This window comes from Scaptodrosophila lebanonensis, unplaced genomic scaffold (assembly GCF_003285725.1).
Source record: "Scaptodrosophila lebanonensis strain 11010-0011.00,11010-0021.00 unplaced genomic scaffold, SlebRS2 tig00000001-arrow-pilon, whole genome shotgun sequence".
NCBI classification, from domain to species: domain Eukaryota; kingdom Metazoa; phylum Arthropoda; class Insecta; order Diptera; family Drosophilidae; genus Scaptodrosophila; species Scaptodrosophila lebanonensis.
In genome coordinates, this window is record NW_022060529.1 from 24,600,417 (window position 1) to 24,624,679 (window position 24,263).

At 41.0% G+C, this 24,263-nt stretch overlaps 5 protein-coding genes across 8 annotated transcripts; 3 read left to right on the forward strand and 2 right to left on the reverse strand.

Annotated features, from left to right (window-relative positions):
• Positions 1-737: 737 nt before the first annotated feature.
• LOC115633208 (mitogen-activated protein kinase kinase kinase 13-A) lies at positions 738-13,803 on the forward strand. Of its 3 annotated transcripts, none has more exons than XM_030530602.1 (8): positions 738-865; positions 2,493-2,719; positions 7,277-7,756; positions 7,820-8,011; positions 8,083-8,742; positions 8,806-8,962; positions 9,867-10,759; positions 12,195-13,803. In XM_030530602.1, the coding sequence occupies exons 2-8, from the start codon at positions 2,562-2,564 to the stop codon at positions 12,589-12,591; spliced, it is 2,937 nt and encodes a 978-aa protein (XP_030386462.1). In that variant the 5' UTR covers positions 738-865; positions 2,493-2,561; the 3' UTR covers positions 12,592-13,803. The 3 variants fall into 3 exon arrangements, with proteins under 3 accessions (XP_030386462.1, XP_030386455.1, XP_030386471.1); XM_030530595.1 differs by having other exon boundaries at positions 824-865; positions 2,412-2,719; XM_030530611.1 differs by lacking the exons at positions 738-865; positions 2,493-2,719 and adding an exon at positions 4,547-5,008.
• A 655-nt stretch (positions 13,804-14,458) lies between these two features.
• LOC115623545 lies at positions 14,459-16,547 on the forward strand. Its single transcript, XM_030517935.1, has 3 exons — positions 14,459-14,620; positions 14,708-14,826; positions 14,887-16,547. Exons 1-3 carry the CDS (start codon positions 14,523-14,525, stop codon positions 16,488-16,490), a joined length of 1,821 nt encoding a protein of 606 aa, XP_030373795.1. The 5' UTR covers positions 14,459-14,522; the 3' UTR covers positions 16,491-16,547.
• Positions 16,548-17,813, reverse strand: LOC115623553 (histone chaperone asf1). The gene is made up of 2 exons (XM_030517948.1): positions 17,685-17,813; positions 16,548-17,609 (listed from the first exon to the last, which is right to left on the reverse strand). The coding sequence occupies exon 2, from the start codon at positions 17,496-17,498 to the stop codon at positions 16,836-16,838; it is 663 nt and encodes a 220-aa protein (XP_030373808.1). The 5' UTR covers positions 17,499-17,609; positions 17,685-17,813; the 3' UTR covers positions 16,548-16,835.
• A 122-nt stretch (positions 17,814-17,935) lies between these two features.
• On the forward strand, positions 17,936-22,856 carry LOC115631310 (trafficking protein particle complex subunit 8). Of its 2 annotated transcripts, XM_030528028.1 has the most exons (8): positions 17,936-18,152; positions 18,206-18,367; positions 18,425-19,349; positions 19,413-19,661; positions 19,726-20,188; positions 20,317-21,229; positions 21,369-21,809; positions 21,870-22,856. In XM_030528028.1, the coding sequence occupies exons 1-8, from the start codon at positions 17,987-17,989 to the stop codon at positions 22,544-22,546; spliced, it is 3,996 nt and encodes a 1,331-aa protein (XP_030383888.1). In that variant the 5' UTR covers positions 17,936-17,986; the 3' UTR covers positions 22,547-22,856. The 2 variants fall into 2 exon arrangements, with proteins under 2 accessions (XP_030383888.1, XP_030383896.1); XM_030528036.1 differs by lacking the exon at positions 21,870-22,856 and having other exon boundaries at positions 21,347-21,539.
• LOC115631325 (uncharacterized protein C1450.15) lies at positions 22,695-23,996 on the reverse strand. Its single transcript, XM_030528049.1, has one exon. The coding sequence runs from the start codon at positions 23,760-23,762 to the stop codon at positions 23,052-23,054; it is 711 nt and encodes a 236-aa protein (XP_030383909.1). The 5' UTR covers positions 23,763-23,996; the 3' UTR covers positions 22,695-23,051.
• Positions 23,997-24,263: the final 267 nt, after the last annotated feature.

The window sequence follows — 24,263 nt, forward strand, 5'->3', positions numbered from 1 at the left end:
GACGATGCGAAGGGGAATTAGGGATCTTTAGTTTGAAATGTGTGCGGATGAGTCATCTTTGTTTACATAGAAATTATGCTGCATACCTGATGCAGTTAAATTTTACAAACAGCAAGATCAAAAAGCCAAACACTACCACTTTTTTTCATGCACATGTCGCATTGTTTGCACGTGCAATAGGAGAACAATTGAGTTTTATCTGAGAAACAAACTACATACATATGTATATCGAAATACATATGTATATGTATGTGCATTCATACATAGTATGTATACACTAGTATGCGTAAAGTGTCAATGCGTGGGTGAAATTCACTGCAAATCTATTTTTAGACGCATCAAAGCATCGATCCAAACAAGTAGAAACGCACACAGCGCGGAGGCTAAAAGCTTTGAAATCGTGATCGTACATGCTGGGCGTTCTATGCTTATGCCTCTGAAGGTATAACTCGAACTTTGAATGAAATAAAAACAACAGCAATAACAAAACCACCACCTTGCTGCTGGCCAAGTGTATTGGTGTGACTTTGTTGGTAATGCTGCTCACTTGACGTCGTTTTCGACACTGTTTTCGGCTCGCTCTCCCACTCTCACACACACATGCGCAGTGCAAGAAACAACGCTCCAAACTAAACTGGTTTTGAGGGAGGAAATTGGCCCGCCGCGCTCCCAGCCAGTCTCAGAGCGTTCGCCCGAGAGTGGCAGTGTTCAGTTAATTTGTATCTACCTTTGGTGCGGACGGTTGGTCGGAACAATCAGAAACCACTGCGGACGTTATCTAAAGCGCAACTTAAAAACCAGTCTGTAATATTGTGAAAAATCGTTTCAAATATTTATGAAAAACTGCATTCAACTCACGGGAAAAGTAAGCAAATGCAGTATATTAATAATAATAATAAATACCCGCAAAAATGTGTGCAAAAAGTGCAGTGAAATGTGTTCGGAAAAACAATTTATTGATTTTCTGCCTTAGCTTTACTTCAGGCACCACTGTGAAAGAAGAAGAAGTACCACCAACAAAGCTCTAAGCTGCGCTATAAGGTTTCTATGTGTGGGAGCGTGAGCACGCGAGTATATGTGTGTTTTTTGTCTTGGTGTGTGTGGCAAAATTTCATTATGTTATTGTTGCCATTATTATGTTCTAGCTTTAGCCAAGTTAAAAAGGCAAAGCACTAAAAAGAACCGAAGAGCAAAGTAAAACTGGCGAACGTAGAAATACAAATAATTATAGCAGCGAAAATTGAATGCGCTTGCGAGCTCTGCATGTCTGTGTGTTTGTGCTCTTTCTGCAGTTTGCCTTTAAAGGCAATAAATCCAGCACAAAATTTGAAAGTGAAATAAAAGACTAGGATACAGAATTGATGGACGGATAAAACAACATTGCCTTCTGAGCCTCTTCCTATATGCATATGCTTGAATGAATGCACATACATATATATGTATGTATGTACATTTTATCACAAGCAGCTGTAAATGCATGTGTGTGCGTGCGGCTTTAACAGCCCCTCCGCACTCTACCGAGTGCAGCACTCTTTTTTGCGTGGGTCGTCCCTTGTAATATTCGCTTTAGCCTTACACTGTCGCCTGCCAAGCGTACTATGCTACCGACGCCAATTCGACTGCTCCTGACCCGGCGCTCATCCACCTTACACCCACATAGCCACATTATTGATTTTATTCGCTTTTCATTGATAAAAGATTATCATTTGGGTGCAGGGTAAACAATTTACGCATATACATACATACATATGTACTATACATATGTAAATATGTATATAAATTTGTTCTGGGGTTATAGAACTACTTATTAGTATAAGCTGCGAACATATTAGTTTACATGCTTCGTAAGAAAAACAAGTTGAATCCAGTGAGGGGGGACCTTCATACCAAATTTAGTAACTACCTCAAGCATGTTCAAATCGGCTCATCTCATTATGCTGATCAAGAACATTGCATGTTTATACTTTTGTGACCAAAGCTGTAAGACGGTATAAACTCTTTATATGCATACATAGTTCCATAGCTTCAAGAAATTCTTCTGTTCCTAACCAGTGATGCTTCAATAATACATCTCAAAAATATATACATATGTTTGTATACGATAGATTAAAACAAAAGTAAAATGAGTCGACGAAAAAAATAACCAGGAAAAAACCATAAACTAGTACTTAAACAGTAGCGTATCTGTTTTGGAAAAATAAAAAAATATATGTATGTTTGTTGGAGACGAAATGTAATATCGGTATTTGTGAGTAGTCTGAATACTCCGTGTTGCTTCTAATGTCGATTTATTTTGAGAAAAGCCGCAATTTCCCGAGATTTAACTGTCTAAAAAACGCGAGCACACCGAAACATAAGCCCATTATGCGTTAAAAATTTAAAAACGGCAGCCTGTTTTAAATTTAACATAGGAATCAATCTATTCTCACTACCTACTGTATCTGAAAGAAGAAAGGCACACACCTGAACGTCTCTCCCGCCTTGATCCACAGCTCCTCCAATATTCATTCAGTATGTCTTAAGGCTTCGGGAACCAAAACAATTCCAAAACCTAACGGACCATGCAACCATTTAGCGACAACTTAAGCAAAAGTCGCGATGATTTGGTCAGTGTTGCAGCTTCGCAGCGCCACCAACAACTACAGCAGCAGGGACGTAGGAAACATCATGGCAGCAGTCCCAATTTGTCGTTGGATCAAACCGATAACTTGCGTAGAAGGTGAGTGCGAAAAATTATTAAAGTTACCTGCATAATTTGAACACGTGCAAAACCTAAGTACTGTTGTGAAATAATCGCCACTGTAAGCAAATATGTATGTACTTATGGATATTTTAACCCTTTTGCAACCACTGGGAAGTTGTTGCTTAAAATTCAAAGAGATTTTTTCAATACTTAAGATCAGACAAATATAACAAAATAACCATTCGTTCTACTACACAAAAAAATGATACAAGTATACACATAAAACACACAATTTGAAACATCTATGTATGTATGCATACTCTTATTTGAAAATACGCATGTTTTTAATGATATTAGTTTATCCAGTTCATGACGTACAAATCAAGTCTAATTGGCTCAAGGGAATACGAGTTTGCACTCAAAGTTATACTTCTAACACTTTTGGAAATTGAGATGCATACATATGTATGTATGTATATATATATACATTCTATATAGTACAAAGCAAACGAGATAGACTCAGCTCCTTTCCTCAATAAATGTACTTTGTCGTGGAACATAAAGTTAGGTATGTACTATGTTTTTGTTCGTACATTTTTGACAAAACCGTATTCTCTTCCAATGTATACAAATTCCAATATATACTTATGTAGAGCAATCTAAGCTCAATCTAAAAATGAAACAGGGATCTCTGAATGTATAAAAGCTAGAATAACCAAACTTGGAATTCATATTTCCCTAAGCAAGTCATGATTTTTTTCAATTTTTTTTGTGGTATGTTCATGCATAAATGCGTTTATGAGCTTTCTTTTGATTAACCCCATGATTGATTTATTTTTTGTGTTTACGTAGGTTTATAGAGAAATATTCGGTGTATAAAAGTATAAATGAGTACAATAATCGACGATCTTTTCATGATTAGTTAACACATCTAAAGAAAACTGTTTGCCAAAGAGGGTTAAAGAAAATCTTTTTGTCCGTCCACCGCGCACCCGTACGCACTACCCTTTCTATGACAAGTTTTGTGTTATTTGTGTTTCTTTGTACATATATATATGTATGTATGTATACGTATGAGAGTACGCACGTATGTATGTATCGATCATGTGCACAACCAGGCAGCCATGAAAACAGGTTTCTAAAGTTTCGGGTGACCATTAGCGTACCGACAAAGGCAGCAGCACCAAGACGAACGCCTATTTGTATACGCTACAACAATTCGGTCACCCTAACGCTCCACCAAGAGCGCGTGATAACAAACTAAATCGAGAATCAGCTCCATACCCCAACTTTGTATGAATGTATGTATGTGTGAGTGGGAAAGAGAGTAAAGGCACAACATCTCATGAAGCTTTGCTGATAATGCGAAACCCAACAAGGCAGTCCATTCGACTGGCATACATTTTGAGCACGTTATTGCGCTCGCTACTCAGTCTGCGAAAATCAATCGTTTACTGCGGTCGGACGGACGCGAGAAAACCCGCATTGAGCCTGCCTTAATGTGCGCAGCGTCATTAGGCTCAATGAGTACATATGCATGTATGTATGTATGTATGTACATGAATGTGTGTATGCGTGCCTACGTGCGAGAAAACAAGACGCAACAACAAAATCGCTGCTTATCGCCAAATCAGTATCTTGCGCCTGTACGTGTATGTGTGGCGCAGTTTTTGGACACCTTTTGCAAAACAATTATTACAACTTCGCAGCACTTAAAATAAAACGAAAGTGTTACGGGTCTTGTTGTTGCTACAAATACGTATTGTAATTATCACTCTACAGCCCGAACAAATAGCGTCAACGGTGGCGGAAACCAACAAGAGAGTTTACCATTTACCTTGACGTCACTTTTTTTTTTATTGTTTTTCATTGTGCGGCGACAAAAACCAAGCACAGTAACAACAAGAGCAGGCCGTGAGTTTTTTGACCAATTCGCAGAGCTTCGACTGCTTTGCCACAACTTGGCTTGGTGACGGTGGCTGGCGGTGCTTGGCACGGCGACTAGCTTTGTTGTTGTTGTTTTTGCAGTGCGTATAAATTGTTAAATATACATACATATGTATGTATTTATTTATATTTTACTACGCACGAGTACAAAGTGTACAAATTTGCATTAATGCAGAGCGTATGAATGAACAAACACATCCGAGTATGTATGATAAAGCAGATAAAGCGAAAGAAAGCAAAAACTAATTACGAAAACAAACACAATTAACCGTGAAAATTGTAAAAGGAAAATAGTGCAAATAACAATATGGTGTTCTACATTACGTCTCTTGGCCGAAAATCTGAGCCGCCTGATAAAATTATAACGACAGAAAAAAGGTAAAATAGCAGTTATTTTGTTGAATCTTATATACATACATATGTATGTACATATGTTATAAGTATGTATGAACGTGAACGTTGGAATTTAAAATGTGTAGAGAATAGACGTCAGAAAAGTCGGTTTTCTATGGTTCTTGCCAACGTTGCAGATTTGGCCGCCAGCTTGCACTGGTTTTCTGACTCACTGGCCGACTACGCCAAGCAAGACCGCTAAAAGCATTCCACAATCATTTAAAACTGATGAAAAACTCACAAAAATTTCCGCGTTCTATGTTCCGTTTGAGCTTTTAAAGTACCTGCAATTTATACAAACATTTGTAAATGTTTATACATACATACATATGACGTACGTACATAACTAACTGTCATAATATACAGAACATGCTGCACGGCCGCTATTGGCGTACCATATTTTATTTAATTAATGTGTTTAACTTTGATAGTAAACACAAAAGGTTTTTGACATCGGCTGAATCCAAAAGAGCTGATGGGATGAGCATAAAGAGGTGACAACAGACCGGTAGATTAATATGTGCAAATACATACATACATATACATATGCGTGTGTGGTGGTGCCTTTATATGTATGTATACATAGATACATAGATGGGTAACAGGTAATTTGCCTATTCACACGCGTCACAGATTTCTCCTCAGAGCGGTTGTTGCTATTGTTCACCTGCAAAAAAAGAGCAATGCGTCGTTTTCCTATCGGCGGTGGTGGTGTACTTTTGTTTGTTTATCTTATCGCGCAAAAAAGCAAACATACATTCCAAGCACGGCACAAGTTTGACAGTCTGTAAGTGTGTGTGTGTGTGTGTGTGTGCTCGTGTGGCTAGAAATTAATTTCGTTTGGCAAAGAACTCAAGCGCTCGTTTTGTTATTTATTTGCAACGCCTAATCAATGTACATACATACATATGTATGTACATATGTATGTATATGCTGCTTCTTTTTATGTGCTCATTGTTTCAGCTCAAATGTCAGCTAAAATAAATAAGCAACAAGATAATAGGACGAGCATACATATGTACATATGTATGTATGTAGAACAAAAACTCTGAAAACACTAGTAAACTTTAACAAAATACAAATGAGATCTTTAAAATCTGAATTACCAAATAATATATAATTTCTCGGGTCTGTTATGCATCCTTCTCTGTGCTACATACAAGTACATATGTATGTATGTACATTTGCACTTAGCTAGTAAATATACCTCTTTACGCTTGGATGTAGGTCGTAATTTAATTTTAATGTTTGTCCAAATAAACACACTGTCTTATTTGAATTAGGTTTTTCTTGAAGAAGATTAGATTAGAAATGATGTGAAATTAAACGGTATGTCAAATGTCAGCGATGATTCAGTAGTGTTCTCTATTTAAACGCCGTAAGAAGCGTCTTATTTCCAGGTCTGCCTTCAAGCTTAGGGCTATGTCTAAAATACCTTGTTCCTTTTCATGTCGAAAACTTCCTCATTCTTCTGGCCGCCATACTAGGTAAACAAACAAAGTAAAATGGATCGGTTGATGCTTTCTTATAGAAGTACAGATCGTTCGTGGATTTCTTTATTCGATCCATGACATTGTAGTCCTGGTATAGTTTTTAAGCGCATTGGTTTGTTCCTGCAAGTGAGTCCGACTCCGTTATTCTAAGCGTCACGATTTCGGGAATCTACTTGTAGTACTACATTGTATACTTTACCAGTTTGGGTTGTGGGAATTTATCTCAGCAATAGGCTGATGAATCCCACGAGAAACATGTCCACACCCAGTTCAGCTACAGATTGGGTGACCACAGTGGGGAGGATCTTGTTCAAACTATCTCCTTTGTTTAGAAACGCTACCATAAAGAAATCTTTGAAATAGAGTGATCTGTAAATTTTTTTTTACTCTCCGCTTACAGTTGGCATGTTAGGCTTCCGATTGCAGTTGTACTTGACGTGTGCTATTTTCCCTGCCTTAGGGATGACCACCGCCTTTAATGCTCTTCAGGTCAGGAATATAGTAGACATTTAATCAGCTTTTGAGTATTGCTTGCAACTGTTTCATGTAGGTGTGATGGGCATTGGCATTTGCTCCAGCTAGCTAGGTTCGTTTGCTTTTGTCTTTTTTCTTTTACTGACGCAAAAGGCTGATAGGCGTTATGTCAACATCACTAAACTGAGGGGGATTAACGGCATTTACGCAAATATTATTATATGGCTATAGAACACTAATTCTTATTTTCAACAATATGTATATCATTTTTCTCCCACCCATGCAGCATGGCCTGTCTACAAGATGAATTCGGTCACTTAGGGCTTAGTACCGATCTGCCATTCAAATCCCCGGACTCTCCGTCTCACTTACAACACCACACCAACTATGCCGAGATCACAGATAGCAGCGCAGAGAACACATGCCAGCAACGATGGCCTCATAATAATACCGGCGCTGCTGGCTTTTTCGGACATCCTGATAAGCCCATTGGCTGGATGTATGGTCTGCTAGGTTGCATGAAGCCGGTGCTCTCTTTTATTGGCAAGGCTGGCGTAATCGAGGTCAAGCACCAACGCAGCGAGGACTGGGAGATACCCTTCGAATCTATCTCTGATCTGGTATGGTTGGGCAGTGGGGCGCAAGGTGCTGTCTTTAGCGGCAAGCTGAAAAACGAAATAGTGGCCGTCAAAAAAGTGAAGGAGCTTAAGGAAACAGATATAAAGCACTTGCGCAAACTGGACCATGAAAACATCATCAAGTTCAAGTAAGATTAGTTGATATGTTGCTGTCGTACGATCATACTACTTCTTTCTTTTACTTTTTGCAGAGGCGTTTGTACGCAATCACCTGTTTTTTGTATCATCATGGAGTACTGCCCTTATGGTCCGCTACAAAACATACTCAAAGAGGAGCAAAACATGTTGCCGTCCCGCTTGGTTTCTTGGGCTAAGCAAATAGCCATTGGCATGCAATATCTGCACTCTCACAAAATCATCCACAGAGACTTAAAGAGTCCCAAGTGAGTAGTATACTACGAAACATTACTTTAGTGCCATTCCCATCAAACCCTTTCATTTTCTTTCCACTTAGCATACTGATAAGTACAAATGAAGTTGTAAAAATCAGCGACTTTGGCACCAGCCGCGAATGGAACGAGATTAGCACGAAGATGAGTTTTGCCGGCACTGTGGCCTGGATGGCACCTGAAGTCATCCGGAATGAGCCATGTTCAGAGAAGGTCGACATTTGGTCATATGGTGTAGTGCTTTGGGAAATGCTCACTTGCGAAATACCCTATAAGGATGTTGACTCGTCGGCCATAATCTGGGGTGTGGGAAACAATTCACTCAAGCTTCTGGTTCCCAGTACCTGTCCCGAAGGCTTCAAGCTTCTGGTCAAGCTTTGCTGGAAGAGCAAGCCACGCAACCGTCCATCGTTTAGACAAATACTCTCGCATCTGGACATAGCCGGGCCAGAGCTTTTGCGCAAAACGGAAAACGAAAAACAATATTTTGAAACACAAAAGTCGTGGAAGGAGGAGGTTCGCTCGCATCTGAAGGAAATCACCCAAAACGGTACCAGCATACACAAATATGAGCAGGATTTAATAAAACGACGCAAGGCGGAGTGGAGACATGCACATGACATACGCATGGTGTATGAGGACAAGTTGGAAAAGACAAATCGATTGTTCTTCGAGCTAAGCGAATGCATGTCCCAGCTGCAGGAAAAGGAAAAAGAGATAGCTGAGTAAGTTGAATCAAATGACAACCTTATCCTGGCTTGCCTTTATTCATAAACGTATTCCTGCAGACGAGAGCGTAAGTTACCTGGTGGTTACAAGCCCACGAGGCGTCTCGGCAATACGCTAAGGAAGATGCAACACTATCGTCGGCGGCTTAACGCCCCAAATACGGGTATACAACAGCAGCAGCAATCCACAACGCCAGATCCCGAGACGACCCCAGAGGTATGTTTATTTCAATTGTGGGATCTAGATAAGACTATTTTTCAGCGGAAAACAAAAGGGGATTTTCTTTTTTCTGTTGTATCATAATTTAGTTTTTATTTGAGGTATTGTTTATTTTATTTTTATTTATTTATTTATTTGTAAGCCTTTTGCTACCGTAAAAAGTATTGGACTACTTTTAAATTATTACGCTAGTCATTACTATATATATAAGTATGCTAGAATATTAGGGCTCTTAGTTTAATCCAGGAATCAAGGGTCAGATTGTATATTTTATTGGCGTGCGTCGTTAAGTACGTCTCTTCTTTTAATATTGAAAAATACCGTGCTATGCTATTAAATGCTACTTTTATCTTGTTTTGATTTACAGAATCACAGTTTCCAAAGATCTCTATTCCATAAAATAGCAAGGGTGTCAGGCATGTCTTGGCAATAAGGAGAAAGAAAAATAAAATAAAATTTTATTGGAGTATTTTTATACCCTTCCCTCTGATGTGTTGTTTTTTAATTTTTTGATAATTTGAAAATGAAATCATGTTTATCTGCCTACTGAGGAACAAACTCACATTGTGGAATTCCTGCTAGCTCGTCCCCAAAGCTTCATATGAGTCAAAATTAATATTTTAAGAACCATTAAATAGTTCGTTCAAAGCTCAGTCAATCTTACATCGCTTTGTCGCAGATTGCTTCGATAGTTGTATAAAAAGATATTGATATTGATATTGACAATGATGCACAATTTGCGTGAACTAAAAATGTAACAACTTTAAAATTTTTAGTAAGAGATAGGTAGCAACACGAAAACATAGATCCGAACAAGAATAACAACTTTATGTTAGAGGTTTAGAGCTTCGGCGGATAACTCAATTACATCACGATTGTATTTTAAATTTTCCAATTGCAGAGCCCTGTTAAATGCGTACTGTACGCCCAGTTAGACAGCAATTGCCAACCCAAATCCTACTGCGCTGTCGGAGGCATGGGTAACAAGCCGAAGAAAACTTGGCGTCATAGACGAAACGGGTCTGGTTCGTTTGCCGCACCGCCGAAGTACAGTCCAACACGCGACCGGCGCTATCAAAGTGAGCCGGAAAACCGAAAGGTGCAGCTAGTGGAGCGACAAACTCAAACGGACGCTATGGATGTAAGCGAAACGGACATTAGTCCAAGCGGCGAATTGCCAGTAGCGCTTCTGGCCAACAGGTCGCAGCCCATAGATGTGCCGCCGCCCACTCATCGTCAACTTCCGCTGCAGCTTCAGCGCGTACGTGAAATGGCCGCCGCTCAGGAGCAGGCTAAGGCAACTGCAGCCACTGCCACTAGTCCATCGAATGGAAATTCGCTGAGCAATAGCGAGCTGACTTTTCAAGATGCCTGTTCCAGCCCTGATCAGCTTATTGACGATGTTATGAACAGCAACGAGCGGCTGGATATTGCAGAGTGCTGCAGTGATAACGAAAACTTGGAGCGTCTGAATCGAAAAGTCATTGAATTCATCAACGAGAACCGTTTGTCCATACACTCCACAACGACCGAGAATGGCAACAGCCATGTGGCTGGGGAACGAACAGACGTAGGCGTCAATAGCAGTCCTTGCCTAAGTCGCTGCAACAGCACGCAGGGAAAATCTTGTAGATACTCCTCCCGTCAGCCACATCAACAGAAGGCGCTCACCGAAACCACAGCAGTGGCCAACTCAAATGCGAATGGCGAGGCTCACGAAGAATTTTGCGAGGACAGCTGGTCTGATGAGGAGGGCGAGGAAACAGATTACAACTTTTCACTTAGGCGCCGAAGGTGAGTTCAATAAACATAAGTACGTTGCGCACACCCAAATCTTATATGCCCTTCTTCTCTCACTTTGATGAAACTTGTAGACAGAAAACAAAGCAACATCAACAAATAATAATACTGTGTGCAAATTATGGACTAATTGATTGTGTTATAACTTGCTATTAAGAGATTAGATTAAATCAAGATCAAAAAGTATAAAATAAATATTAAAAACGATCATAACTGCTAGAACTTCGATTGGATGCAAGTCTGAAACTTCAAGCTAGAACAATTGATAGGCTATCGCAATATGCTAACCAAACCATTCTGCACTGCTAACATATCCGGGGAAATCCGAAAAAATCATTTGAAACAAGAAAGGAATGCTAAAGTCGAGCAGGCTCAACTCTTAAATACCCTGTACCACCCCACAAAAAAGAAATTAAATTAATTAAATTAAATTAATTAAATTAATTAAATTAATTAACTAAATTAATTTAATTAATTAACTAAATTAAATATAAAATATTCCATACATGCATAAATACATTTACATTTACATCAGAATCGTGTCTATGCGTGTTTGTGTACTTGTACATATGTATGTATGTGTGCATTGGGCCTGGTTATATGGCTATAACTTTTCCGATCATTCTATCATAATGAAATGGTATACGGATATATAATCACTAACCTAATGTGACTACCAAATTTTAGTTCAAAATTCCAAGAATTACGGGAGTTATAGAAAATCGTTAATAGGGGGGAAGTGGGGTGGTGGATCAGAAAAAATGAACAAACTCGTCCTTTCTCGGGCTCAGGAGAATCTGTATACCAAGTTTGGTTATTCTAGCTCTTATACTTTCGGAGATGCTTGCGTTCATACAGACAGACAGACGGACATGGCTATATCGATTCGGCTTGTCATGCTGATCAAGAATATATATATATTTGTGGGGTCTACCAAGCCTCCTTCTGTGTTCCATGTGCACTCGCTCAAAACGAATATACCCTTTTACCCTTTGGGTACAGGGTATAAAAGAATTGCCACAGCTATAACGAAGCTACGAGCACTTGTCCCGTTTAATAACTTGGAAGTCTACCATTGTACGCTCCGTCAGTCAATAAAAGTTATAACTTTGTTGCTTCTATCAATATATCGTATTGCTACGTCGATATTATCGACTGCATTCTAAATTTCAATAAAATAGTTGCATTATTTATATCCTTGGCGATAATTTAGGGCTTCAAAAATGTATATTTTCTCAATTTTATATTAATACAATAGTCTAACAATGCCTTTGGTATCGTATATACAGACAATAATATATAGCATCAAACTAACCGATTGGCCCTGATCATAAGCATGTAAATATCTAGAAGAACTAAGTTTCTCCCAAAATATTAGACAAAACAAAAAAAACGTTACTAATAAAAACCGCAATTAAACACGTTTCAGCATTGGTCGGCTGCCCATTGGACGAGGTATGCGAACACGTCGTAGCTACAAGGCTCCAGTCTCCCAGAAAATTGCCATACACAAACGCAATCCCGCCATTGCATCAGACGAGGAGAACACTTCAGAATACAGTCACTCTCCCTCGAGTCAGCACTCAACATTGGAGAGCAATGCTGATGTCCCAGCAGCGCTTAAAATTCAAAACGCTCCAACTACAACGACGACCAGCGACCCAGACTCAAGTGATTCAAGCGGTGAAGAGGAACAGCAGGGTCCTATCACTGCTGATGTTGCAGTGGCAATTAATCCTTCCAACATACCTATGGGGACTGTACGCAGCAGCGATATTATATCCATACCGACCTATGAGGCTGACGGCGCCGTTAATATGGTTTAACCTACTACCCAGCCTAAGTTAATTCTATATAACATAACTATCTATATACTCAAAAACTCCCTAAAAATGTATGGTATTATCTTATAGGTATAGTACTTATGTATGTATTTGAACTCGTGTACATGTATTCGTCTCTCTAGTTTAAGACATCGAGCGTTGACCAGTCAAGGCGTTGACCGCTTTATGGTCTGATCGTGTCTGTTTCAGGGTAAGGGTAACCTTTTCTGTCATATTTTCTGGAGATTTGACCATGATCGAATTTCTACCATTTTTTGTGCTGCAGCTTTATTCAAAATGCAATTAAATTGTTATTGTTTTAGCTGTCTTGTAATATATTTAAATGCCGTAATTTTATATATGTACTATGTAAATAGAATAAGGTAGTTCTCGATCTTAAGAGCTTATCGCAAAAACGTCAACGCAGTTTTATGATTTGCCCACCAGATAGTAAAGAGCCAGAGCTAAAAAGAAATGGCCTTAATAAGGAAAAATATGAAAAATAGTCAGGGATATTTTTTATAAAACAAAATTTGCTGAAACAAAATGTTCAAAGAAGCGCATCAAACAAACTTGTAGGTCCTCCCCAGTTGTAGGTCCATCTGGTACTCTAACATCCTTTCAAAATGCAAAACATTTAAAAGCTTCAGTGCCTTAAAGCAAAATTTTAAATATTTAAAATTAGATATGTACATAAATGAAATCATTAGCCAGCGGCTTGTCGTGGCTTCTACGCTCTTTCCAGGAGTAGGGATTTTCTTTATTCCTGATTACGTTATTCTGTTGAATATCAATATTGTTTCGAATTAATGTCAAAACAATTATTACAATTATTATTGTAATTATTTTTCGAGCTTTTGTCTGTCTGCCACATATACAATTTTTTACGCTTCACATAATTTTATTATACTGTGCTTATAGCCTAGCCGGCAGTAAAACTTACCTTAAAAAGTTTCACCTCTCTCTTTGGAAATTGCTAGCATGTAAAACGAAATACAAACTTAAATAAAACTCAACAAATATACATATACACTCAATATATAGTATATACATACACACCAAACAGACTATATATTTACACCCTAGTTGGATGTTTAGCTCTAGTAAGATGCGTTGCTTGCATATTCCTCTACATTATGTAAATGTACTCTATATTAAGTTTAAGTTTAACTACTCATACGAATTAGCAATATTATTAATAAAAAAAAAGCAAAACGAAACCGAAATGGAACTTTTGTTTATTTTTACTATATAATTTTCAATCCTTCCCTAGCACAGAAGACTTAAGAGGTAATAAGAAACATGCATTTTATCTAGGACTCATCATCTTCTCAAATGTAATGTTATGTCCAAATTTGTTTGACATCTGTCGATTCCACTGGGCTTGTCCAGTCCAATGCAGTCATCAAAAGAAGTATGGCTGTATAAAATATTTTTTAATTTAATTTATTTTTACAATTTATTCTCGACTGAAAACAGCTGAATATCTTAGTAGTACATACAAATATGTATTTGATAATTGATATTCATTATTAAAAGGGAACGACAGTGATGATACTTATAAAAGTACATATATAACGGCTCTTTCGTACAAACTTGGACCAGAATTTTACATGGATTAAAAAAAGTACATGGATCTCTATAACCAAGTGACTTTCCGAGCCTTTCAAGAAAATATGGGACCAAATCCCTTCCCCCCTTTCATTAGGCTTACACAGCAATTTATAATCGAACTGTAAAATAAAAGGGTATATTATTTATGGCATTAAAGATTGCATAGCATTGCTACAAAATCGAAAGCCCATTATAGCAGCCGTTTCTTTTGTGATCAGACATATAAAAACAACTCTGAGCTGTTACAAATTTCTTGTTAGTTTAAATAAAAATTAGATCTTAGTTTTATTGAAGAGATAAATTTTCGTGTTTATAAGAAAATGTCGCAACAAGGCAGATTTTCAGGTGGCGCTTGCTGTAGCTCTCCGCGTTGCCCCAAAGACTCACAGCCCGTCTGTAAGCCCCCGGAGGAGCCCTGGTAAGAAAAACTATAAAATCCCAAGATGGCCACACGTATTTACATTAATATTTATGTTGACCGACAAATCTTATATGCTAAATGAAGCGCGGACAAGTTAGTTAACCTCACGGCCGATTATCCCATTTCGCGTCGCAATTGCGTCATCTTCGGCGGTCATGATGAGCCCTACTATCCACCCTTCGATCCCAAGGAATGTCTACGAGGTAAAGTATCACTATTGGCATGTCTGTTCCGACTGTATTGCTTTTGTTTGCATGTGACAGGTCGCCGATCCAAGTACGATAACTCCTTGGGTCATCCAGTTGGGGTAGTTGCGGGTCTGGTACCCAGCAAGCCGGGTGTGCCCAATGTTGAGCTGATGCGCTACGCGGGAAACCTCAAAGGCTTTGCCGTTACCTATTTTACACGACGCAACGAGTGGCAGCCAGAGCTCATTGATCACATTTGCGTGGAGGGTCAAGTTCTGTTTGCTGATTCGGAAACTATGGATAATCCAAACGGGACGCTACGACCAGAAGTGTACGACGAGAACGAACAAAGAATAACACGCCACTTTAAAGTAAATGATTATGAGTTTGCCATTGAACTGGAGGTGCCTTTTGAGCTGAGCCCCTATTCCAACACTGTGGCAAACTTGCGACCCATAATGCGAGCCTTCTTTCGCAAAGCCCACTTCGGAGTGTTCTGGACTCCCAATTGGTATTTGCTGATCTGGCGCGACAAGGGCATCTGGATGGTGTTGGACTTGAATGGACGCGACAAGGACACATTGAGATCTAATCATGACAGCGGGTTTCCTATGCTGCTTGTGCTAAAGTCGATGGACAATGTAATATATTTAATCAAGAATGAGAGTAATCTAGAGCCCACAGATACTTTTAAACTGCGAGAAATTTTGGTAGTAAGATTGGTCACACCCGGTGGCCAGAGCCAGGAACGGGAGCATGGCACGCGCATTAGTGAGTTCGATGTAATTGCTTCGGACTATGCTTATCTCAAGTCAAATTTGCATCTAACACTTAATCCAAAAGATGCGCTACGTAATCGTAGCGCTCTACCGGTAGCTGTTGCTACAGCCCTAGCTTCCAAGATAGATCATCCGGCCACGTGGGACCAGAAGACATATGACAAAGTCATGTGCTACGGCGTCAACATGTGCAAGAACTGTTGGGACCCTTGCATAGATCTCAATCAGCCGCTGGATCTGGATACATTTCCTCGCCAAATCCGCATGGGCCAGTTTGTGGGCGAGGTACTGCTTTCTCCCAACGTGTATGAAGGCTGGTGGAAGTGTGTACCTATGTACAAGTATAATGACTTTCACCTAATGCTGGAGAAGGCGCTGGATGAAAACGACTATGTCATCTTCCAGATCAACAACCAAATGTATTCGTTATGGAAGAAGGGTGACTTTATATATTTGATGGATCCCTACAGACATCACATTGTTGGCCGCATACTCGAGGAGGGTGAGGATCCGAAAAGTGCTTCGGTGCGCATGTTTGGAAACATGGATCGCCTGTTAAGCGTATTCCATCAGATACTCCTCGAGTCTAATCGCTCAGCCATCTTTCACATTCACACTCTCAAGATCCGCAATATCACAGAGTGTCCACCAGGCACTGCGCCTGCTTTATTGCCTCCCGACGAAGAGGTTGAGGTGCAGTCGTTGAACGAGACTATATTATTTGATGAGAACTATGATAAATGCTTGGACGAACTGGGCGAGATCAGCGACTATGACGAAGACTTGGCCTCGGAAATCGAGCCAATCGAGGAGGTCAGCTCATCCGAAGAAATGGTCGAAGAGGAAGAAGGCGGCGAGGCTGGTCCGGCCGAGGGTGGAGACGAAGAGGAGGATGACTAGTATTACTATGACATTTTTACGCATACAAAATTCTATATTATATATAAATTTAATGTATTTAACTGCGAATTTAAATTACATACATAGCTTAATTACTGGCGAGAGAAAGAGGCCGCCAAGGCATACGGGGATGACCATTGTGTTCCTGTGTGTTTAAGTGTTTTACGATTTGAATTTGAGTTTTCCTTTAACATATTGATAGTTCGGATATATAGTTAAAGGCCTTATGTGATCCGTGTCGTGCCATCATATTACATACATTACATAGTGTGTGGAGAGGCGCCAGGTCATATGCTGATGTGTTTTATGTGTTTGTTGCGAGCGTATACTAGGTAGACTTCTATCTCAGCATTCCATGGCCAGGGAATTGGAGTTTTCGTTCAAAGCCCTGACGCCATTCTCTATAGGCATGGCGAGACTGTTCTCATCCATGGCAGCGTCGTGCTGCACGTTCACCGAAGTGGAAGGCCCATCTCCATGGGCATAACACATTTCATCATCATGGCCATTCTCGTGACCATTTGCATTACCGTTTGTATTACCGTCATCCCAATTAATTTTAAATCGAGTTACACGCGGCTTGCTGGCCAGAATGTTGCGCGTTAGCTTATCGAAGAGTGGCTTTGGCGGAGGATTCTCGCGCATTTCCTGATCAGCGTAGTCGTTGTTTACATAGTAGCCGACACGCACAAATTCCTGGCCACGATAGGAGCAAGTGAGCAACACTATTGTCACGCCCACAGCATCTTGTTCGGGTATTTTTGTAAAATCAGGTGGATCGGCTTGGAAGACAAATATGTGGCGTCCTTCTGGCACAGGACCCACATAAATGGTGTCCAACACCTGGTCATGCTCTTCGGACTCGGCAGAACCCACGTAAATCATTTTCCACTCGAGATCTTCTTTCAGTTCCTCAATGCACTCAAACGTGAGCTCAAACTGAAACGGATTGAAGAAACTGCTTGGGTTGTCCAGCACGACAACGTTGGTAATGTGAACCTTAGCCATACTGACAACGGCAACTGTACTCGCGGGTGCTCCAACAAATGTGACGCTTTACCTAGGGCGCGTTTTTCTTTTTTGTTCAGCGGCTGCGTCCCTGGAGTAGTTGGTCAAAATCTACGAGTGTAACCAAAATTAGCATAATGCACAGAAAATCGCGCCAATACTAGCACTAGTTCACTTATTGCTTACTTAATCGTTATTTTTTGCAATTATTAATAATAACTTTTTCGATGTCGTATAAAAACGCTTGTGAAATTCCTTCAACAAATAAATTACTGTGCACAGACAGCAGCTGACGGCTTTATTCCCGCCAATTCCAGCTGTCAACTACGAAGAAGGACTGCCAACTTAACATTAGTCTGCAAATATATATACGTATGGCAGCGCTTTTTGTCGAAGCAGCTGTCGCGGCACACAATAACAGCGCTGTACTTCTCCACTCCGTGCTGATTTTTTTGGGAAATAGTAATTTAGAGCTACATACATAAATAATGATACACCTAACCGAACAAAACTATAATGCGCGCGACATAATCCGAAACATATTCTCGCCACTCATAGGTGTGGTGAGCAGCCATATGGCAGACGAAATTTGCCATCGAAACAATTTATCCTTTGTGGACTTATTGCAGCCATTTGCGCGACTCCCCAGTGATGGTAGGTCAACGAACTCTTTTCTTCCTAAAACACTAACTTGAAATCTTTTTCAGCACATTTTCGCGACGTTTCGGGAACTAGCGTGTCCATACGTGGATTACGACTTAACTTCTGTGACGTGGACTGGCGACCACCCCAAACTGTACTGGCACGGAAAATGCTGAACGAGTCAGTGACAAATGCACATAATGAGAAAACAAAAATAGTGACAATAGGTGAGCATCAACAAAGGTTGTTAAGCTGTGATATAACAGTATCCGAACCTTTTTCAGCTGGTATCGACCTAGAGTTGCCCAGCGCTGAGCCTTGGTTTGAGCAGTGGCGAGAAACATTCTTAACTGTGCAGTTTCCTGCGGAACATGAATTCACTCGCCATCTTCTCAGCTGTTTGCTGGTGCTGTCTAGCGCGGATCCTCAGATCGTGGAAACGGCGCATAAAATGACGCAGCGCGTGCAACAAATGCAAAACATAACGCCTCAGAAACTGCCAAAATGGTTCCATCCCACCCAGGTGCTCAACAGCTATGTCGTGCTGCACGAAGCCAGTCATGGTGATTTGTCCAAAGCACAACAGGGCTTTGAGTTGATTAAGTCTACATTTGGCGACAACAAATGTTTTCTGATCTCAATCAATTCACTGGAAGCCAACACAAATAATGACATACCAGATCATTGGGCGCGTTATATAAAGCGGCAGCCCAAAGCAGACACTATTGCCAATGAAATCAGTGCGCCCAAATCACCACAGGAAGCAGTCTCGGTTATATCCATGCCTTCAATTCAAATGTCACAGTTGTTGGAGGGCGCTGCAGCCCAAGAGGCTGGTAGTGACCTGACAATGCTACATCCTCTCAGTCCTATGCAAGAAAGCGCAACAGAGGCAATTAACTCAAAGTTTTCCATCAGCAACGAAAGCATTGCGTCGCAAACCATCAATCCCAATGTATGGGCTGCAGATTTTGACGCAGATGCTCCGCATGGCAGCTGCTTAAATGCCCACGATGTAGAAAATCTCAGACACTTTGTACAGGACTACGCGGTGCGAGCGCTCATACCGTATATAGAGCAACTAGTGGGAATACTAAGCGAAGGCGTGACAAATAAGAAGGGTGTCAGCAAGTCGCTGCTTAGTGCAACGAAGCGTTGGTTTGTAACCAGTAAACCTGGTGCCGGAACTAACAATCAAAATGCCGTCATGTGAGTGGTTACATGCTGGCTCGCTAGATTTATTCCCTTATGAATTTCATATGCTTTTTGCAGCTACACCAACGAATCGGCAGAGCTCCAAACGCGCAAACTTGGAGACCTATACTTTATGTTTGGTCACTATAATTTGGCATTCCAGGCTTATCATCAGGCTAAGCGTGATTTTAATGCGGACTCTGCTTGGCAATATTATGCCGGTGCCCTAGAAATGGCCGCACTTTCTGCTTTCATGTTGGGTACTTCACATCGAAAGACATACGATTATATGGAGGACGCCATTGTGTGCTATTTAACGGTGTGCAAGTGAGTTATCATCCCATTTCCCTATGACCAAATGGAATTTAATCCAGCTTCTCTTTTTATCTAGGCTGCAGCAATTTGCGACGCGTGCCACCCTTATGAGCATGGAGTGCCTAAAGACTGCACGACAGTACTCCGAAGTGGCCAAACAGTTAATACGAATGACTAGCGAGGAGTCTGACCTACGCTCGGCGCTGCTTTTGGAGCAGGCTGCTTATTGCTTCCTAGTCACGCAGCCGCCCATGCACCGAAAGTACGCCTTTCACATTGTGCTCGCGGGCAATCGCTATTCACGGGCCGGGCAACGCAAACATGCCTTTCGTTGCTACCGCCAAGCCTACCAGGTCTTTCAAAACCGTCACTGGAGTCTGGCCGAGGACCACATACAGTACACGGTTGCCAAGCAGGCTTACATGCTTAAAAAATTAGAGGACGCGAGTCGTTCATTTGCCCATCTTTTACGACCGGGAAGCCTTCAGAATGCTCAGCAGCAAAGCAGTTTTCTAAAGGAGTACATACAAACGCAGAATGTAAGTTCACTAGCATTTTTGCCAATTGGCCTGCAGAATTAGGGCATAACAAAAAAGTTCACCTATTTCTGAAATTGCTAACAATCTTATAATCTCGCTGTGATTCATAATTATGTTGCCTATTGCAGGAGCTCGTCAAGCGTAGTCCGGAATTGGGACTGCTTCCACATGCTCTCCCTCACGTTGAACAACAATCTGTGCGCGTATTGACTTTGGTGCAGCCATCGAATGTGCCAGCGCCCCAGGTACCTGCTACCAACATTGATATAGACTCAGATCTTAGTACTGATGAGTCTATTTGGTACAAAATCGAAGAAATGTTGGTTATCACGGCCGCCTCGAACAAGCCATTTGTATTCAAACCTTCGCAATACCTATACAATAAGGAACATCCAGCCACGGAGTGCCCACTGGCTGTGCAAGGAGAACCTATTGAGCTGGCCGTCACATTATCGAACAGCGTGCGCTGCAGTATAACCCTTAATAACATCGATCTGCTCTGGCGCCTAACTCTAGACAACGAGGATGTGCTGTCGAACGTTAGTGTTTACGAGCAGCAGGATGACAGCGCGAGCAAGGCTGCAGTCAACGCAGCCATCAAAACCACCTGCCTCGATACCATTGTTTTGGAAGAGCAGGCTGCAAAAACGCTTTACTTTAAACTGACTCCAAAACTAACGGGTCGCCTGCATATTCTTGGTGTGGTGTGCCGTATGGCTGCGTCTACAGAGCCCAACGCGAGTCTGCTGGGGGTCTTACAGTTTGAAACACAGCGTATCAAGCCTGCTACAGCTAAGCAGTCCACACAGACGCTTCTTGATAACAGACTCAGCATTAAACTGGTCCCACAAGTGCCCTCACTGAGTGTTAGCTTTAGCGTCGTGCCTGGTGAGATACTGGCAGGTGAAATTATACCTGTAAGCATTACGTTACGAAATTTGGGTATTGCGCCCATCGATGACATTTACCTAGGCACTGATGACCCGCGCTGCATCACGCTCTTGGACCAACAAACGGATATTCCTCTCTCTATTCTGAGCTGTAAGTAGTGCCCAGTGAAACTGTTTTATCATTAATTTACGTTTCATACGGAAAGTCGATAAGTAATTTCTTGTTTTGAAAATCATTCCCAATCATTGCGCATAACTAACTCATTAGTTCATATTATCTTACCCGACAGCTTTACGAGATCTGTCAAACGACAATCTGGTAAAAGATAAGGAAATACGACGCCAACGCGTTTTTCGATTATTACAACGTCCAGCTGGACAAGCCGCTTTGAATGCACAGCAGTGCCACACCGTCTCCATGTGGCTGCAAGCGCCGTTTACGCCAGGCGACTTTACGCTGCGCTTGCTCTTCTACTACTCCCTGCCAGCACCTTTAAATGCGCACCTAAAATATCGCCTAGTGCGTCATATTTGGAAATTGAAAGTACAGCCTTGTTTGCAAGTCAACTCCACCTGTGTCATCAGTAATTCCGTAACCCGAGAACTAGGTGTCGATGTCAGTCTTAAGAACGTGCACGATGAACAGAAGGCTGGGAAAAAATCGGAAGTTTACATCAATGCATTGTCGCTATATTCTACCGACTATGATTTGAATGAGGACAAATTATACAGTAAGTTGTCTGAGTTTAGTAGTCGCCTCGTTCTGCTAATTTAATATGTCCATTTTAAAGTCATGAACAACATGGGGGTCACAACTGGGCAAGCTGGAGCCCACTGCCTCAAACCTGCTACGTCGTGCGGTTTCCAGTGTCGCTTACAGGCAAAGCCGACGCCACCACCATTCACAGGCGTCCCACCGCTAAAGACGTTACTGCAGTGGCGTCTCACACGCATAAACATTCTGCCTGCAGATCATGCTCAACAGTTGGAGCAGCAAATACCTCCACTATACGAGCCGCATGGCTTCCTGACCAACAATGAGACAGTTTATTACAATATAAGTATAAGCAGCGAGGAATTCAATGCTGGCATTGCTTCCTATACGCCACACATAACTCTGGCTCTTAATTGGAGTGCGCTAGTTCAGAGCGGGACAATGCAGCGAATTGCTAATGGACTGCATTTCATGAAGCTGCATCGCTTGTACGAAACATCTAGCTGTCCGAAGAATGATGCTGTGGGAGAGGCGGAGCTGCGGAACCGTCTCTCCATAATGAGCGAGACTAGCAATACAAACGATAGCAGTCGTGAGTTTGCGCTTCCTGAATTTTTCAGCGAACGGTACGATGGCAATAAGAATAACGATAGTTTTGATGATGAAGAGGACTACTGGGCTCCAAATGAATGCAACGTCAGCAAGCGTTGCCTGATAGAAGATGAAAGTTTTATGCTGGCTTCAAAGGCATAAAGCTTGCAATAATACCAAATTCTGAACATACCATCCTACGATTGGGACATCTAAGTTCATATTATGAATTGTGAATGCATTATATATAAAGTGCAATCGGCTACAAATGGCGGCTCGGCCAAATGATCTTATATACATACATACAAAGTTTTTTCCATTTTGTTTTATTATTCTTGTAGTTGTGTATACATATTTATGTATTATTAGCAGCTAAGTCATTAGACTATTTGAATGTCTTTTGTGTGATAATACATGTTATTCTTTAAGTTGATTGATTTAAAAAGAGCGAATAATACATTACGTGCTAATAAAAATGCTTAAAATCGTAACACTAAAATAGATTAATTGCTTTTTGGTAATGCCGTTGTTGCTGCAGCTGCTTTGACTAGAATACAATATAACCAGTTGCATTTTACTTCTGTACGATGTTTAATGTATGTATAATGTGGCAGCGAAAAGTGAACTTATTGGTTGGTGGCCGGGTAAACATTGTTTAAGCGTTTATCTAAGCACTTTTTTTGCTTATATAAACCCGGGCAGTGGCATATAGTACATGCGTACAGGCGTATATATTGCCCAGAGCACTGCCAAGAAGTGCTCCAATAACATTAGGTATGGGATACAACTGCCAGTCGCGGCCCCAGTCCAGGGGCGCCACAGCACTTCCAGCCCAGGCGCCCAGAATGCCACCAAGTGCATTGTATTTAAACAGATCCAGCGCTGTGTCCTCACACTTAGTGACGAACTCGGGCTTTTCGCAAAAACAAACCTGTAATGCGCCTCCACCGCCTAAGAGAAATACGGTCGGCGAAACCGTCAACAGTGTCAGTAAAAGCGAAAGCACAAATGTTTGCTCGTAGTTGGCCAGTACCGGTGCGCCCAGTATGATGCAAATGAAGGCATACAGTAGAGTGCACAGAAACTGCAACGTAAGGCCTCCAAGTAGCTCCCTCGGCGTGAAATAAGCGGCCTTCTTCTGGCGCTGCTTGGTCGTTAGCACGCCGTCCTCGATGCGTCCATAAAAACGAGCCAATACCACCTTCAGCAGTTCCCCCGTAAACACAATGGGCACTATCAGCGAGTCTCCAAAGCTACCCAGATGCGCCCAATTGCGGCGATACTGCATGTAAGCCATGCAAATCAATGTTGTGGCCAAGCTAAGGGACACATGGAAAAGCTGATGCTTTGTCTTCTGTTGATCGAACCTGGTGGCCATAATGTGTTCTAATCGCGTGTCGAACACGGTCTCCAAATATGACAAATAGGTATAAGACACTACCAATTACTTTGTGTAATGGTAGTACAAAGCCTACGCTGTTCCCGATTGAAAAAACGAACCGAACGTGTATATCGTAAGCGCTTTTCAGAAGTTATCAGAATTATTAACGCCTATGAAATCGCTTCTCCATTTCCGAAGTTTATGACTATTTTGTAGCACGATACGTACGAAAAAACAACTGTTATCGAAATTTATATGTAGCTAGTGCCGTACATTTTCGGGTAATCGATGTTAACTGGCGACACGTCTATTGCAGGTGTAATTGTGAAACTAAAATAACAATAATAATGATTTTTATGCGAGCGAAGAAACAATAATCTTATATATTATATACTATACGTATTAATCAATGGCCCAGTTATATATAATATATTGATGTATTTTATTTTTTTAAATAATTTATTAAATAATTTATTTTGTGAAATAATTAAATTTTGC